At 47.0% G+C, this 16,860-nt stretch overlaps 1 protein-coding gene across 2 annotated transcripts in view; it reads right to left on the bottom strand.

Annotated features, from left to right (window-relative positions):
- Positions 1-5,244: 5,244 nt before the first annotated feature.
- The window catches only part of CNNM4 (cyclin and CBS domain divalent metal cation transport mediator 4), a 32,561-nt gene continuing 20,945 nt past the window's right edge, over positions 5,245-16,860 (bottom strand). Inside the window, exons 4-9 of one of the 2 annotated variants that reach the window (XM_044283092.1) lie at positions 14,880-15,017; positions 13,901-14,070; positions 12,959-13,058; positions 12,768-12,818; positions 11,399-11,571; positions 5,245-7,559 (exon numbers count right to left, since the gene is read on the bottom strand). In XM_044283092.1, coding sequence (XP_044139027.1) covers positions 7,371-7,559; positions 11,399-11,571; positions 12,768-12,818; positions 12,959-13,058; positions 13,901-14,070; positions 14,880-15,017 — 821 coding nt within the window. In that variant the 3' untranslated portion in view covers positions 5,245-7,370. The remainder of the gene's footprint in view (positions 7,560-11,398; positions 11,572-12,767; positions 12,819-12,958; positions 13,059-13,900; positions 14,071-14,879; positions 15,018-16,860) is intronic. The other variant, XM_044283093.1, reaches the window with a different exon arrangement.

Genomic DNA, 16,860 nt, shown 5'->3' on the forward strand with positions numbered 1-16,860 from the left:
CTATGGGTGATGTATCACCCTTCTATTAGAGGTACAAGTCAGGGGCATGATATGTGATCACACACAACCTGCACGGTTCAGAGAGAAAGCAGCCATATTGTTATACACCCTCTAAAGGGGGGTCGTCTCATCTCAGACATTGGGGTCATATTGCTAGGATATGCCCCCAATGTCTGATAGGTGAGGGTCCCACCTCTGGGACCCGCACCCATCTTTAGAACAGAGCCCACCAAGTGCTGGAAGGCGCACCTCGCATGCACGGCCGCCCTCCATTTATTTCCATGGGACTGCCCAAAATGCTGGTTCGCCTATTTCTATCAGCCCCATAAAAGTGAATGAAGCAGTGGCCGCGCTTGCGCAGTACGCTTCCCTTTCATTTCAATAGGACTTCCAAAAATAGTGCACTGCCTCTTTCAGACATTGGGGGCACCTCCTAGCGATATGCCCCCAATGTCCAAGATGATACAACCCCTTTAAAGGGAACCTGTCACCGGGATTTTGTGTATAGAGCTGAGGACATGGGTTGCTAGATGGCCACTAGCACAACCACAATACCCAGTCCCCATAGCTCTGTGTGCTTTTATTGCTTTAAAAAACCGATTTGATACATATCCAAATTAACCTGAGATGAGTCCTGTATGTGAGATGAGTCAGGGACAGGACTCATCTCAGGTTAATTTGCATATGTATCAAATAGGTTTTTTTCCACAATAAAAGCACACAGAGCTATGGGGACTGGGTATTGTGGATGTGCTAGCGGCCATCTAGCAACCCATGTCCTCAGCTCTATACACAAAATCCCGGTGACAGATTCCCTTTAAGGGAGAGTTCACATCACTGTTAAGGATTCCATAAGACGGAAGTCAAAACGGGAGACTTTAAGAGGCATTCCGTTTTGATCCGTCATAATAGAAGTCTATGGGAATCATAACGGATCCGCCTGGTTTCCTGTCAACAGGACTTTGTTTTCCGTCCTGCATAACGGAAACTAGACGGATCCGTTATGCTTGGCCATAGACTTCTATTATGATGGATGAAAACGGAATGCCTCTTAAAGGCTCCCGTTCTGAGTTCCGTCTTATGGATTATGTTATTTTCCGTTATAACCATATTTAACGGAATTCATAATGGTGATGTGAACTCACCCCAAGTCATATAACCTAAAAATCCCTTTACATAAAAAGGATCAGCTCACATCACTGTCTTCCCCAGACACAGCACCACTCCTGTCCACAGGCTGCGACTGGTATTGCAGCTCAATTCAAGTGAATGGGACTAAGCTGCAATACCAGACACAGGCCATGGGCACAAGTGGCGCTGTTTCTGGGTGAAGGGACTTTTTTTTCCTAACCTCAGATAATTCTTTAAAACTAGCATATTATATGCATTAATATCCTACTACTAAAGAAACCGAGCAGCGACAGAATGGAGGCCGCTGCATTGTCAGTAAGCAGCTTCCCTCTTCTACAGAGCGCGTGACAGCAAAGTCGTATCTGTAAAACCTTGTACAGTTTGTCAAAATGCCCGTTCACACCCGAGGAGGAGTAATGAACCTTGATGTGTACAAAATCATCCCAATGTTCATGCGCGGTCTAGTCCGTGAAATGAACGCTCTCCTGGTACTGGTGTATGTTCCCCTTTGAGCATTATATTACAGTTTACATATAGAACTATTATAAAAAGTTGAATACATTTTTTTATTTCAGTGCATTACTTCTCCAATTTAAAAGGGATTTTCCAATACTTAGCCCATTCTCAGGATCAGATTGGCGGGGTCCAAAACCTGGCACCCCTGACGATCAGCTGTTTCAAGCAGCTAACAAGGTTCTGTCCACTGCTACTTAGGGTGCTTTCACACTTGCGGCAGAGGATTCCGGCAGGCAGTTCCGTCACCGCAATCCGGACGCAAACAGATGGCTTTTGTCAGACAGATCCGGATGCGGTTCTGTCTGACAAATGCATTGAAATACCGGATCCATCTCTCCGGTGTCATCCAGAAAACTGGATCTGGTATTTATTTATTTTTTGCACTGAAAACCGGATCTGTTTTGCAGAAAAACTTAAAGGGAACCTGTCACCGGGATTTGATGTATAGAGCTGAGGACATGGGTTGCTAGATCGCCGCTAGCACATCCGCAATACCCAGTCCCCATAGCTCTCTGTGCTTTTATTGTGTAAAAAAAAACAAAAAAAAAACAAAAAAAAAAAAACTATTTGATCCATGTAAAATTACCTCGAGATGAGTCTAGCGTGAAGGAGCCCAGCACCGTCCTGCATCCTCAGAATCTCCTCCTTGCTCCCCAATGCCAGAAAGCCAGAGCGCCGAAATCTCGCGATGCACGAGCTAGCGCATGCGCAGGGTCGTCATAGTGTTCCTTCCCTGTGCTGGCATCAGCCTCAGTGAAGGAACTGCGCATGCGCTAGCTCGCGCATCGAGAGATTACTGCGCTCTGGCTTTCTGACGTCAGGGAGCAAGGAGGAGATTCTGAGGATGCGGGGCGGTGCTGGGCTCCTTCACGGGGCTGAACTGATGTATCCTGAACGGATTGCTCTCCATTCAGAATGCATTAGGATAAAACTGCTTATTTTATTTTCCGGTATAGAGCCGCTAGGACGGAACTCAATGCCAGAAAAGAAAACCGCTAGTCTCAGGCCCGGCGCTATAATAAGGCAGACCAAGCAGCCGCCTTAGGGCACTCAGAAAGGGGGGAATGAAACTTTTTTTTCCATGAATCACTTGCATGCCGCTGGCCTCTTGTGGCTGTTTTCCTCATATCTTCTCTCTGGGCTCCAGAGTCCTGACAAGTTGTTTGAGGACCTTTCCCACTCTGCCAATCAGTGGCCGCAGCTGTGTCACGTGTCAGGGCAGTGATTTCCTGCTGAGCCAATCACTGGTCTGACACATGACACAGCTGCAGCAACTGATTGGCTGAGTGGGAAAGGTCCTCAAAGTCTTCTCGGGAGCACAGAGAGAAGATACCAGGACCACACAGAGGAGAAGGGGAGCTGCTGCAGATGACCAGGGCCAGGTGAGGAGCATGTTTATTTTTACACAACATTAATAGAGGGGGGGGGGGGAATGTGACATGGGGAGAAAAGTGCCATGGAGGGGGAGAAATGTGACACAAAGGGGGTGATGTAAAAAGCAGGGGGTGATGTGACATGGAGGGGGAGAAATGTGACACGGAGGGGGAGATGCAAAAAGCAGGGGGTGATGTGACATGGAGGGGGAGAAATGTGACACGAGGGGGAGATGCAAAAAGCAGGGGGTGATATGTGACACAAAGGGGGTGATGTAAAAAGCAGGGGGAGAAATGTGACACGGAGGGGGAGAAATGTCACATTTATCCCCCCCCCTCCATGTCACATCACCCCCACTGAGTAGTGGTGGGGGGGGGGGGGGGGGCGCCAAAATGTAGCTTTGCTTGTGTGCGCAAAAATCCTTGCACAGACCCTGGCTAGTGTGAAAGTACCCTTAGCTCATTCACTTGCATGGAATCTGATCTGTAGTATCCCAGCATGGCCACTAGGTGGCAATCAGAGCTTTCCGCTTCTGGCACTGGGCTGAAATAGCTTATTGGTGGGGGCGAGGTGTGTCGGACCCTCAGCGATCAGATGTTAGTGACCTATCCTGAGAATAGGCCATCAAGTACCAGAAAATACCTTTAATGCAGAGTTACAGTTTGTATGGTAATCCTGAGCTGTATTCATAATTCTGCAGCCTTCAAAGCTGAACGCTTTGTTTGGTCTATTCTGTGTATTGGCATCTTTATAGTAATCCAATGACCTAAATCACATTACAGCTACGTGCATAGGGACTGGTTCCAATCACAACAAGCAGAATTGTGAATGCAGCTCTGGATTAGAACACAGGATGTAACTCTGGATCAGTACGATATAAAGCATTGCAATGCACTTACATAGCGACTCATCATATTCTGTAGTGCTGCACACACTGTCACCAATTACACTGGTCCCTGTTGTTACTAGGAGCTCACAATCTACTTTTTACTCTCAAATACACACACACATACCAGTGTCACAGAAAGCCAGTATATCCATATATAATCTGTAAAATGATGGTCTGAAGGTGATAAATGTATGATTGCTGAGGCCCTGACTCCTAATCACAAGATTACCTCCTCCTCCCCAAAGTCCCCTGTGTGAATGGAGCCGTAGTGCATGTGGGTGACCACCATATTCACTTCTATGGGACCGATTGACATAACAGAGCTGTGCTCCGAAGCCCCATAGAAGTTAATGGGGCAGGGTCACAAGTACTACTGCTCCGTTCACTCAAGGGTATCAGGGATCCCAGTCTTTGGACCACCAGGGATCATGTACTTGTAATTGAATGTCCCCTTTAAGGTAGATATACCCAACTGGATTGGCCATGTTCTTACTGTTATATAGAAGACTGATGGCTGTACCTATGAGGTATGCTGCTCTTCCCTTTTTGTCCTAACTCAATAGGGGGTTATGAACTTTTGGCCCACCCTGTGTAATGCATTCTTATGAGCACTAGATCTGCCCATGCCCAATGGCTTACACCTAGTAATGGTGTTCATTCTGCTGATCAGAGTGTTAGTATAAGGCCCCATAGTGACAGCGATTATACGTGACCGTTATTGATCAGTACAGAGGGTGTGGATAACAGCCGATCAAGAATTTTCCATGCTACCTGATTTCAGGCTACTTGGATCAGTCTTATGACTATGGCATACCTCTATTATTCCTACTAGAAGTTATGAATGAATTACTAGCAGTTTGCAATTAAGGATCATCTGGGCGATACCAGTTGGGGGGGGGGTGTCCCGGAACAGTCTTCTAGTAGAAATAATGAAGGAATGGCACAACAGAGCTATTATACAAGTCATATCTAAAACAGACATGTCCGGAGAGGCGACCAAGCCTTCTTTAAGTGCTGCGCCCATGGTAGTGGACAGGGCGTGATATCTTTGCCCATTTGTAGCCATGTTCATAGACGATCCGGTGCTATGGAGGCTCCTAACAGAACACGATTTTGTCAATTTATTTTGATTACTACGTACGCTTAGGCCCCTCTCAGTGTAGCTCCAGCACTGCCGGGGTCACAGAGCATTATACTGATTTATGATGCCATGTAACCCTTACTGTACTAAAATGTATTAGATGACACTGACATAATGCGACCAGTGTTATCCAATACATTCCAGAACTGTAAGGGTTACATAGCATCATAAATCAGTATAATGCTCTGTGACCCCGGCAGTGCTGGGAGGTCAGGCCCGGCGCAGTGAGACACGCGCTCGTCTGAAAGGGGCCTTAGTCTGGATAGGTTGGTGTTCCCCCGTCCGGATTAGGAAGTTGTATGAGGCAACCTGAACTTCTTCTACTCTGGCAAGAAAAGCGGCTACTCACGAGTTATGGGGTCCGCTTCTCCTAAACACACAGTGAATCTGAGAAAGGCCCATTATAGACATACCAAAGTACCATGGAAATAACGGGATTATATGGTACAGTTAACCAACGACAGAACGCAAGTTCTAGAAATAATCTCTGGATACAAGTCATACACCCAGAGGAGGCCTCTGGATTGAAAACAGTCAGCAAGCCAAAATTCGTTCCTTTCATAGAAGTTTCACCCCTCCTCCTTACTACAACGTATTCTTACATTAAAGGGCATCTGTCAGCAGATTTGTACCTATGACACTGGCTGACCTGTTATATGCGCGCTTGGGAGCTGAGGGCATCTGTGTTGGTCCCATGTTCATATGCGCCCGCATTGCTGAGAAAAATGGTGTTTTAATGTATGCAAATCAGCCTCTAGGAGCACCAGGCGCGTTACCGTTACACCTAAAGGCTTAGATCTCCGGGCACCAGCTGCGCTCTCTCCACTATCATTGTGGCAGTGAAAACATCAGGCGCGGCCGTCGTAGAGAGCGCGGAGCCTCTAGGTGTAACGGCAACGCCCCCGTTGCTCCTAGAGACTCATTTTCATATAACAAAGCATCATTTTTCTCAGCAACGCAGGCAAATATGAAGATGGGACCAACACAGATGCCTTCAGCTGCCAAACGCACATGTAACAGGTCAGTCTCCTAGGTGCAAATCTGCTGACAGATGCCCTTTAAGGCTGCCAAATCTGCCCAAGAAGCTAAACCGTTTCCGAATAAGGAACTGAAATGATTTTGGGCAGACCATAGAGCAGCAGCGAGATCAGTGAACCCTTGGCTGTTTTCTCTTATATAAGGGGGGGGGGGGGCATTATATACATAAGTATGGCATTTAACCAGCATAAGAAAATACTCTATTGTCGGCACCGTCTGGCAGAAGAGGAGTCAGTCTTGTAGTAATTCCATAGTGATTTATACCGAGAGCCAATCTGATGTGTAGCGCTACACCCAATGCGTAGGTTACCTAGAATTATGGGGTGATTATGATGTGGAGGGCGTCTTTTATAGGTATAGAAGGTGCATATGGGAAGGCTTCTGCTGCGAGCACAGACACCATCCATACAGATCATAGACCCTGGTCAGTAATGCGGAGGTCTGGATACACCACCGGTGGTAGGCTCTCTTCTCACAGCCAGATTATGTACCGATTACGTATAAACCCCGAACCCCAGCCCAAAGAAAGCATGGCCAAAACACTGATGGAAAGTGGCGTGAACAATTTTTTTTTTTTTTACCAACACTGATAACTGCTTAATAATGGAGCAAGACTCCTGTATTATTGCAGGTCTATGGAGTCCTGGACAATAACACTGCTTGCTGTAATACCCAGGTAACTTGGCAGGAGCTATAGTGCTGAACAGTCAAGACCACTAGTTACCCACTGTAAGGACAGACAGGTGGGTGGTGGAAGAATGGGCAATCTGTGGGTACAAAGCCCACATAAAGGAAGACTGAATGCTACCCATTCCCCGCAGGAAGACAGACAAAATCGATCCCCTATTTCAATTTGGGGGTCACCAGTGCACATGTAGAAATCCTTCCCTGAGATGATGCTTGACCCAGCATCACGCTTTTCCCATATTATTGCAGAGCCTTGCCCTGCCAGATCCCCTTTGGTAGCCTTGTGATCTCCTGTTTCTTCTCTGAAGCTTGCAGAACCATGCTTAATATTATCCCCTGCAGAAGATCTGGAGAGCATCCTAAAATAATAGATATAAAAAAAAATATATAATGCTCCTGCAAAACAGTCTCCCACCAGGCATGAAGAGTGCAGCTCCGCAGACACCAGGGCTTTCTGGCCGTCTGCTGGATGACCCATGGAAGATAAAGCTTTGCATGCAGTGTATTGCCACTCTGTGTCCAGTAAGATATCGCGGTTTGTCTAGACAGATAAAGTACGAGTGGAGCAGCGCTCCGTCAGGGCAGACTGTGCTGTCAAACCGCGTTATGGTGTAAGCTGTGCTGAGAGTTCCTTTGGTTCAGGAGACTGGTAGTTTCATCCACCAAAACCTCGCTGCGCTCCGACAAGGTGTTGTCCGGTTTGTGGTTTCCTCCCTCGGGCGAATGTGGACTACTATCTATACGGGAAGACATCAGGGCACCTTGATACTGTTCTCTGGTGATCTGAAAGAAAGAAGAAGCCAACATCACTTCTCATCCTTTATAATTAAACCAGTATGGTACTCTGTCCAGCCACTGCTCAATGAAGACACAACCGCCATGACGTCAGCTAGGTTCACCGCGTACATGGAGTGATTAACCCCGAAGACATCTAGCAAGATGTCCTGAAGAGACCCAACTCACTAGAACAGGGATCAGCATACCTACAGCACACCAGCTGCTGTGAAACTACAACTCCCAGTGTGCAAACATACTTGGCGGTTCTTCTAACTCCTATAGACGTGAATAGAGCATTCTGGGAGTTGTAGTTTCAGAACATCTGGTGTGCCGGAGGTTGCCGATCCCTGATCTAGAGTATCTGCCATGGTAAAAAATTTACCCAACATGCCAAAAGTGTGTGTTGGACAGGACCTAAAGTAAATAGGGTTTTAAAGGCTGTGTATACTTTCGGGAGCAATATTTTTATTTTATTTTTTATGCTGGGATTTTACTCATTTGGGGCAAAAAAATATAAATATTTCAATTGGTCTTTATTCGTTATTAAAAATATTGAGCTGTTCTGTCACAAAATATTAAAAGTGGTTATCTGAGACTAACAAATGCCTCCCCAAACCGCTCCTGGTCCCTGCACCGTGGCAGCTGCTTCACCCCATGCGCTGGGGTGGGGGGTCAGCAGCCAATGGCTGGCGGTGATGCTAGGGAGGCTCGTCCCCATCACCGCCAGCCATTGCCCGTCCCCTCCCCTCACCGCCAAGGGGACCGACGTATGGGGGAGAATTTGTGAGTCTGGGATACCCAACAGTTTTTTCTAGCTGTGGTGCATCCTACTTTCAACTTTGTGCCAGTCATCTAATAACCCTCATCTCTAAATTACTAAAGGCCCCTTTACAAGGATTAAGAATTGAACAGCTCATCGCTAACGAGAGTTCATAGCAAAGCTAGTTAGCGATTATCTGGCGGTGTAAATCCACCACCAATTACCCGATGAATGATCATTTGTGCAGCACAAAAAAAAAATCCTTGTTTCCCGGTGGCAGATTGTGCTGTGTAAGCACCATCTGCAGCCGGGAAACAACAAGACAGTATGGGGAAAAGAGATTGCATTAACGATCACTCCTCTCCATACTCTGGGAGGAGATTGCCACATGTATATGCACCGGTGGCCTCCGCTAGCGAACAGCAGATTGTCAGGAAGGTACACTTCCTTCCCAACAATCTGCTTGTACATTGTCCCATGTAAAGGGACCTTAAGAGGTCATAAACACTTATCTTACTGATAAGAAAATCAGGATTGAGCTTTGAAGAGTGTTTATAATATCAGAGAGCAGCGATAAGGAGCCCGTCGGCTCCCTGCCTGACAGAGCCGAGAGAAAATGAAGATCCTGCTAGTAGAGCATCTCAGCCCTGTACAGAGTAAAAGACTCCATATCCTCTATAATAAAATCCCTGTGTGCGTGCGCATCTGCCGATAAGCAAAGTGTGTGGCGGCCAATAAAAACACAGCGCTCCACGCTCCTTTTGCCTGCTATCTGTGAATGGGAGCGCACGGCATCTCTGTACACACTGATGCCGTGCGCTCCAGGGCACCAGTACTGAAAGGGTGTCCAGAAGAACCTGCACTTCACCCAGCAGCAGACCATACCTCCCCCCTACAGGGCGCCCGTTTTGCCTGCCATCTGTGAATGGGAGCGCACGGCATCAGTGTGTACAGAGATAGCAGGCAAGAGGAGCATCCTGTAGGGGGGAGGGCAGGTATTGCCTGCTGCTGGACTAAGTGCAGGTAATCTTATTGCTGGCCGCCCTTTCACTGCCTGTACCCGCGAGAGCACAGCATCCCTGTAACACTGATGTCCTGCGCTCCAGTAAACAGAAGCATCACTCCTGTACCCTGGAGTGCACGGCATGGGAGTGTACAGAGATAGGGTGCGCTCCCATTCACAGAGCTGGGCCCATAGCAGGCAAGAGCTCATTGTCCCATGAAACAAGGGACTGTGTGCAGGCCACTGTTCAGGGAGCTGTTTCGATGGCATGGAGGCACTGGGGTAGTGAAGCTGAAGGCATTTGGGTGGGGGAAAGCTAAAGGCACTGGGGGTGCGGAGCTGAAGGCATTGGGGTGAGGGAGAGCTAACGGCACTGGGGAAACGGAGCTGATGGCACGGGGGGAGGAACTGATGCACTTGGGCTGATCACACAGGGGGGCACGAAGGGTGTTGGGGACTGATGGCAGCGGGTCTGATGAGTTTTTATAAAGGAAACCAGTCTATTAATAAATTTCTTCTTATTAGATTAATTGTAAAAATAAAAAAATCGTTAAAATACTCGATTACTAAAATAATTGTTTGCTGCAGCCCTAGCGCCAACCAATGAGCAAAAAATAAATAAATTATAATCACATAAAGGGTCCGCTTGTGCGGATCCACAAAACACGGACAGCAGCAATGTGCGCTCCGCATTTTGCCGGCACTAATAGAATATGCCCATTCTTGTCCACGGACAAGAATAGGACATGTTCTATTTTTTTCGGGAACGGAATTGCGGACCCACAATTCCATGTCCGGGGAACACACACACACATCACATTTCTCTGGTGCCCTCCTATCCAGCCACATATCTGCCAATTCCCAGGCCTTTTTTCTGTCATCCAAGATGGCCGCATCACTTCTCAGACTACCTGATGAGTACTGTGCATTTGGTAGCCCCAAACACTTCCTGCCGCCCTTGGATTGGCTAGCACAGCTCATGTGAACAGTGCTGGCCAATCCGAGAGCAGGACCGGACAAGTCTGAGAAGTGGTGCGGCCATTTTGGATGACACAAGAGGGTCCCGGGAATAAATGGATCTGTAGCTGAAAAGATAAAAAATAAAATGTTCTTATTCTGTTTATTCCACAATTAGGTCTCATTCAGACAACCGTTGGATTCGCAATCTCCAAGATACGGCAAAAGGATAGGACGTGTCTCGTCTTCTGCTGTGCGGAGGTAGGGACCTGAAAACCCACGGAAGCGCTTCTGAGCGCCGTGCCTCTGCACCGCAAAAGACAGGACATGTCCTATCTTTTGCCGTATCTTGAGGCTCACGAACCCATTGAAGTCAATGGGTCTGCACCGCCGTACAGAGTTCACAAGGCTGGTGCATGTGTATTAGGGACTAGCTGTTACTGCAACATAGACACTGCGCCCATAAGGTTGTGTGAATGAGCTCTTAATGCGATCTCCCCCCTTCCCAGGGGTCGGAGGGCCACTTTAACACGTAAAAAGTGCCATAAAACGTGTTGTTTTTTTTTTGTAAAGCAACATGGACTAATACCTCCCAGATAAATACCTTGAGGTGGTAGTGATCAGACAAGTTACATATCAGATAGGTCACAATTTTTAGCCTCCATCTGCTGACCGGGCCCTTTACTGACTCCTGCATTTCACCATTATCAGACCTTCCCACTCAAAGGTGCTGACATCTAGTGGCCAACAGGCTGAACTGCAGTCCTAACGATATGTAAACAATCCCATCTTACCGTCTACGATGCAAATGAATAGTCACTTCATTATTATAATCAAGGCGAGCTGGCCGAGTAAACGCGGGAAAGAAACCAGAGGATACAGCTTCCCATTGTCCCTCATTTTTTTTATGGAATGGAGAATGGTTTCAGAGTAAAATTTTTATTTATTTTTTGTAATAAGGGGCATTTTATGTTCCCCCTGGTTAAGGCCGCATTAAGCTCATGACAGGTTCCCTTGCCACTAATTCAAGCAGTGGTCTAAAAAGAGGACTTCCCCTTCAACGTGGAGGCGTCGCACTCACTTCCTGACCAGTCATGTAACTGGTGCATAATAACGTAGACTCACCTTGACATACTGCAGGTCACCGAGGGCCCGCACACTGAAGTCTGCCGTGTACTGCACATGGGCACTGAGCTGCGTGTTGCTGCCGCTGATGTTGGAGGAGATGGAGTCTGAGCGCTCGTGGCTTAGGGATGTAGACCTGTTCAGACTGCCCATATGAGATGGGGAGCGGAGCTCTGTCATAGATGGGGAAGGTGATGAACAGAATGTCATACACAGGGCAAGAAACAGATGTATACTTCCCTTTTTGTCATAAAATTCCAGTCATTTTTTTGCCCTTAAGGGAATTTATCAGCAGAAAATTCAATGATAAACCAGGCACAATGGCTTGTAGGCCTAGTTCATATGAATGCAAGAATACCTTTCACTTGGCAATCCATTGCGCAATTCTGGAAATAAAGTACTTTTAATCCATATGCAAATGAATGGTTAAGTGCAACAGAGGGTAGGCCTAAACCACCAAGTGCATCCTTGCTCCTCCTACTTCCTCTTCCAGCCCCTCCCTCTCCTTTCTTGATTGACAGGACCAGGTTTCTGCATGGTCATCTCGCCTGGCTTTGCCAATTAAGATTCACAGCCACTAGACTTCCAGTCCTCGGATAATTTTTGGAAGTCTCACAGCAGTGAAAGGAGAATCCACGCCTGCGCGGCTTACCCTCCATTCAGATCGGGGGCCCCGTTCTTGAGATATAAGCAGGTCTCAGAGGTGAGACCTATTGGATGTTTATAGCATATGCTTTAGATGGGTCATAAAATACCACATGGGCCAACCCCTTTAAGCCCTGTACAAAAAAAATAAAATAAAAATAACAGGGTTCTCTATTCTACCAGAAGAGGGCAGTATATGCAGGGAATATAACTCTTTTGGTGGCCACAACCCTGTGGGGTTTTTTGTTTATTTTGATACTACAGACATCTGGTAGAGTGAAGAAACCTGCCCACAATCAACTTCTGCTTTGGCCTGATGTACATGTAGGGTTTTAAACCCATAGGCTTCTACTGTGCAGATGTACCATAAGTGTCCTTATGGCACTAGGAAGAACTAAATCAAAGCAAGCCTATTGTCAGGACACAGCTTTCGGTTATATCCGTGCCTACTAGTTGTGCTCCATCGTGAACAGTTACTACAAGAACAGATCCCAAAAAACAGGAACCGATTCCTGAAAAGTAACCATCAGGGACCTATATGTATAGACCACATGCAAGACTCCCATGTGTGGTAGGTTAGAGGAGATAGAAATGGGTCAGTTAATACCATGCTGTTAACATAGTGTGAAGTATAGGGGCGCCATAGTACACTGCAGTCACACTTTGTATAAGCTGTGCAAATGGTGGGAGCACACGCTATACATACGCATGCAGTCTCTTTTACCTGCCAACCTCGAAAACAGAGACCCCCTTTTAATGGAGGGACGGACAGGAGCTGGGAGATGGATGTAAGAAAAGAGATGGGAATATGAGGAGGAAAGAAAAGAAGAAGGTAATGGCCACACAAGGAGGTGAGAAATGGGGGTTCAGAAGCAGAGACAGAGGCTCAAATGGTGAGGAACCAGAAGTACTTACCATTAGCTGATGGAGTACTCAAAGCCATGACACCATAGCATGAGAAGGCCCCAGACTCAAATTTCATGTTCTCCTTCCCAGCCTCAACTTCAACTTTCCCCTAGAAAGAAAAAGGGGAACAGAATATTAAAACATAACCAGACGGCCGAGAGACCCAGTGGAGAGCATGGCTGCTTGCTCTGAACCCCACCAGCACAACATCTGCATGGTCTTCTGCTTGCCCAGATCTTTCCATAGCTCCTACACATATCACGGAGGACATTGAAGAGCAGAGGCAAAATCCACTGTGTGAACGAGACCGAAGGGTTATAGTAGCTGGTTTTTATCAAGCATTACCATTAATACGCACTCACAAACATGATCTCACAATGCAATTGGACCGTTCCACCACGGATCAGAAATCCGCTGAAGAGAAAGAACTGAGAAGTCAGTTCTTGCTGCAGATGCCACGGTGGGTCGGCACCAGTGGATTAATCCCATTCCAGAGGGCAAAAAACAACTGGCATGTTAAACTGCATATCCATGGCAGAAACCTGAGAGAGTCTCAGATTTGTGAGGCAGATTCCATGGTGTCTGAATTTACCATTAGGCTGGGTTCACACCTGAGCGTTTTACAGCACGTTCCTACGCGTTGTAAAATGCTCAACAGGCAAAAACCAAATGTTTCCCTATGGGCATGGTTCTCACCTGAGCGTTTTACAGCGCGTACGAACACGCTGTAAAAACGCCCTACGCCCCAAGAAGTACAGGAGCTTCTTTGGGGCGTATTGTCGCGCGTAACACCTCTGGTTTTCATTGTGGTCAATAGCAAGAACGCGCGTACGATGCTCGTTTCCACAATACAAAAAAGGCCTCAAAAACGCCTGTAAACAGCGCTTATCGAATACGCTCAGGTGTGAACCCAGCCTTAGAAGTCTCACTCGATATCCACAAAAGTCACACCTGCAAGATCAGGATGAAGTAGTCAGCCATCTTGTTGCGCTGATACAAATAATGCTCTGACGTCTTCTTGTCATCCTCATTGAAATGGAGCTCTTGCACCACATCCGGATACTTCAGGAGACGCAGAAGTGTCTTCTCCGACACCAAGGAAGGTGCAAACAGGGCCACCTCTGAAAGAACAAGGAAGTTGAGTGAAGAAGCAATGTTAAGGCCCTTTACACAGTCCAATTAATAGGAATGATCCATCCTATTAATGCTCATTCCCAATAATCGCCCTGTATAAAAGGTGCCACTGATCACCAGATAAACGAGTAAAATATTTCTGGGCAGCAGATCATTCTGTGTAAACTGGCATCTGCTGCCCAGAAACAATGATTCTCTAGGTGGTAGAGTGATCACAGCGGTGATCATTTATTCCCATACAGTAGATGATTGCTGCATGTGACTGGGTAATTCCCAATAATTGCCTACAAAGTTAGTCCATGTAAAAGGCCCTTAAAGTATTTGTGCAAAATTTTTATTTTTTGGGGCAACCCTCCCTGTGTCGCACTTGCAAAGTCAACACTGGCTCCTTCTCCTCTTGGGCCCAAGATGTTCTGCTGGGCTCCCTCACTGAAAACTGCAGTCAATCACTGGCTGCGGCAGCGAGTGGCTCCCTTTGCGTCACGGCAAATGGTCACATGATGCAAGGGGATCTGGTCACCGCCTCAGCCAGTGATTGGCAGCAGTTTTTTAGCAAGGGAGCCCAGAGGAGCATCGCATGGAGGAAAAGGAGCGGGGAGCCAGTGTCGGAAAGCAGGGGGGTTTGCCAAACACCATCCATTCTTGCATAATCCCTTCAGGGCTTTGTTCACACTGGTGTCAAGACCTGCTGCTTGACAGATCCAGTTTAACATTTAAAAATCTAAAATATAAGAAATCCGATTTTTAAAAAAAAGCCTGTGTAAACGTTGTGTATGGTCTCATTTTTCCCCCTTACCTGTGGATAAGAACCTGTGGGCAGCAAGGAGCAGCTGAGGGGAGATTTTAACTCTCAATTCATGATCTGTATCTTTGAAAACTGAAAAATCCTTCTTGTCTTGGCGACGCCCAACGCGTTTCTTACTGCGATTGTCAGCTGGTGGGGAGAGGTTGAATAATTAATGAGAGAACAAATAATTACAAAGAAAAAAAAAAAAAAAAAAAATGAAAAAAAAAAAAACTAACAACCAGCCCAGGGGATCAAGATACAGAATGCATCTATAAGAAGAGGACAACTGTGTGAGGCGGTGGAAGACCAGGAGGTACGTCAGGCCATTTAGAGCAAGAAAGATTCGCCCGACACTAAATTCTGCATAATGGCCGTACAGATGTACTCACCGCAGAAGAAGAAAATGAAGCCAAATAACAGTCGCCCAATACAATAAATAAAAAGTCCCCAATTTTGCCACAGACCAAACTGAGAAGAGCCTAAGGCCTAGTTCTTCACCGATTCGGTCTGTGATTTCCATCAGTGATTGTAAAGCCCAAACCAGGTGTATATCTCATCTCTGTGTAGCTCCAGTCCTGGTTTTCGATGACAATCACTGACGTGTGAATGAAGCTTAAAGGGAACCCGTCACCTGGATTTTGCCTATAGAGCTGATGACATGGGCCGCTAGCACATCCACAATATCCCGTCCCCATAGCTCTGTGTGCTTTTATTGTGTCAAAAAAACGATTTTATAGATCACATCATTCACTTCTATGGGGCCTGAGCTGCGCCTAGGTCAGGTGACCGATAAACATGACATCACTGGAGAAGGCTGAGGGGCTATTGAGAGCACAGCTGATTGGCACAGTCCCAGGTGTCGGACCCCCACTGATCAGATACTGACGACCTATCCGGAGGGTAGGTCATAGTTCAAATAAATAGGGAATTGTATTACAAGCAATTTCCCAATGGCTGTCTAGTCCCTGAATAGCTCCCTTGATGAACAGGGTCAATCCGGGTAACAGGGCAAAGCTACGGCTGGCAGTTCAGCTTCCCCATGGCCTTGCCCCCGCTAATACTTTGCTGCTTGCATTCTGTGAATGGAGGCAGAAGAGGAGCGGACTTCTAAGTCTCAATGCATCGCTCCGCCAACATTACTCTAGTTTTGCCCAGTGATGTGCCCCGATGCATATCATTAGACTGTCTCTAGCAGGCGGACAGGTGTGATGACAGAAAACCGACAGGTAAGCAATGCTTGGTTGACAACGTCTGTCTTCTCAATCGCTGGCTTGTTGCAGGCGATTATTAACCACGGCAGAGGTTTACATAGGGGCTTGTCAGGTCAGCTTGTGCATTCGCTTGTTTTGGCTTCGGAAAGACTGAGCAAATAAAATGCCGAGCGCACGGGAGCTAATAAACCGCAGGCTTTCACCGCCGGCAGATCCTTACTCCTCGCTTCTAAAGCCCAGGCTCCAACACAGGGATGCTTTGCCCATGTCTAAGGTATCTCAGAGTCTCACCATAGCGGGGTCTTTATCTCCCCTTTCAATAATGAAGTAAACAGGCTCAAGCAAACCAACTAGGGGACAGCATGTCTGGAGCTACAGGTCCCCCACAATCAAGGGTTAAAGAGGCTGCAGATTAGGGACATGAGGGGAGAAAATAGGTGGGCCAGACCGCCAAGGATTACACACACCGGGAACAGAAAACAAAACTCTAAAAGTTTAGTTATGAAGCCAGTCTGCTCGTTTTAACCCTTCCCTAGCCAAACCTAGAGGTTAAAGTTGTTTTCTAGGTCATCAATACCCAAATCGGTGGGGGTCTGACACCTAGCACCTTTACTAATCAGCTGGTGACATCTCAGAGCTTTGCTCATAGGGGTCTGGGTGGCAATAGCACCCACAGATTGCTAAAATGAAGAGGCAAAACACTCAGCCGAGCGCTGTTCCCCCTTCAACCGCCGAGCTTCGCTCCGCTCTTTCGGCATGGGCTGTACACCTTTATATAC

The sequence above is a fragment of the Bufo gargarizans genome, chromosome 2 (assembly GCF_014858855.1).
Source record: "Bufo gargarizans isolate SCDJY-AF-19 chromosome 2, ASM1485885v1, whole genome shotgun sequence".
Lineage (NCBI taxonomy): Eukaryota > Metazoa > Chordata > Amphibia > Anura > Bufonidae > Bufo > Bufo gargarizans.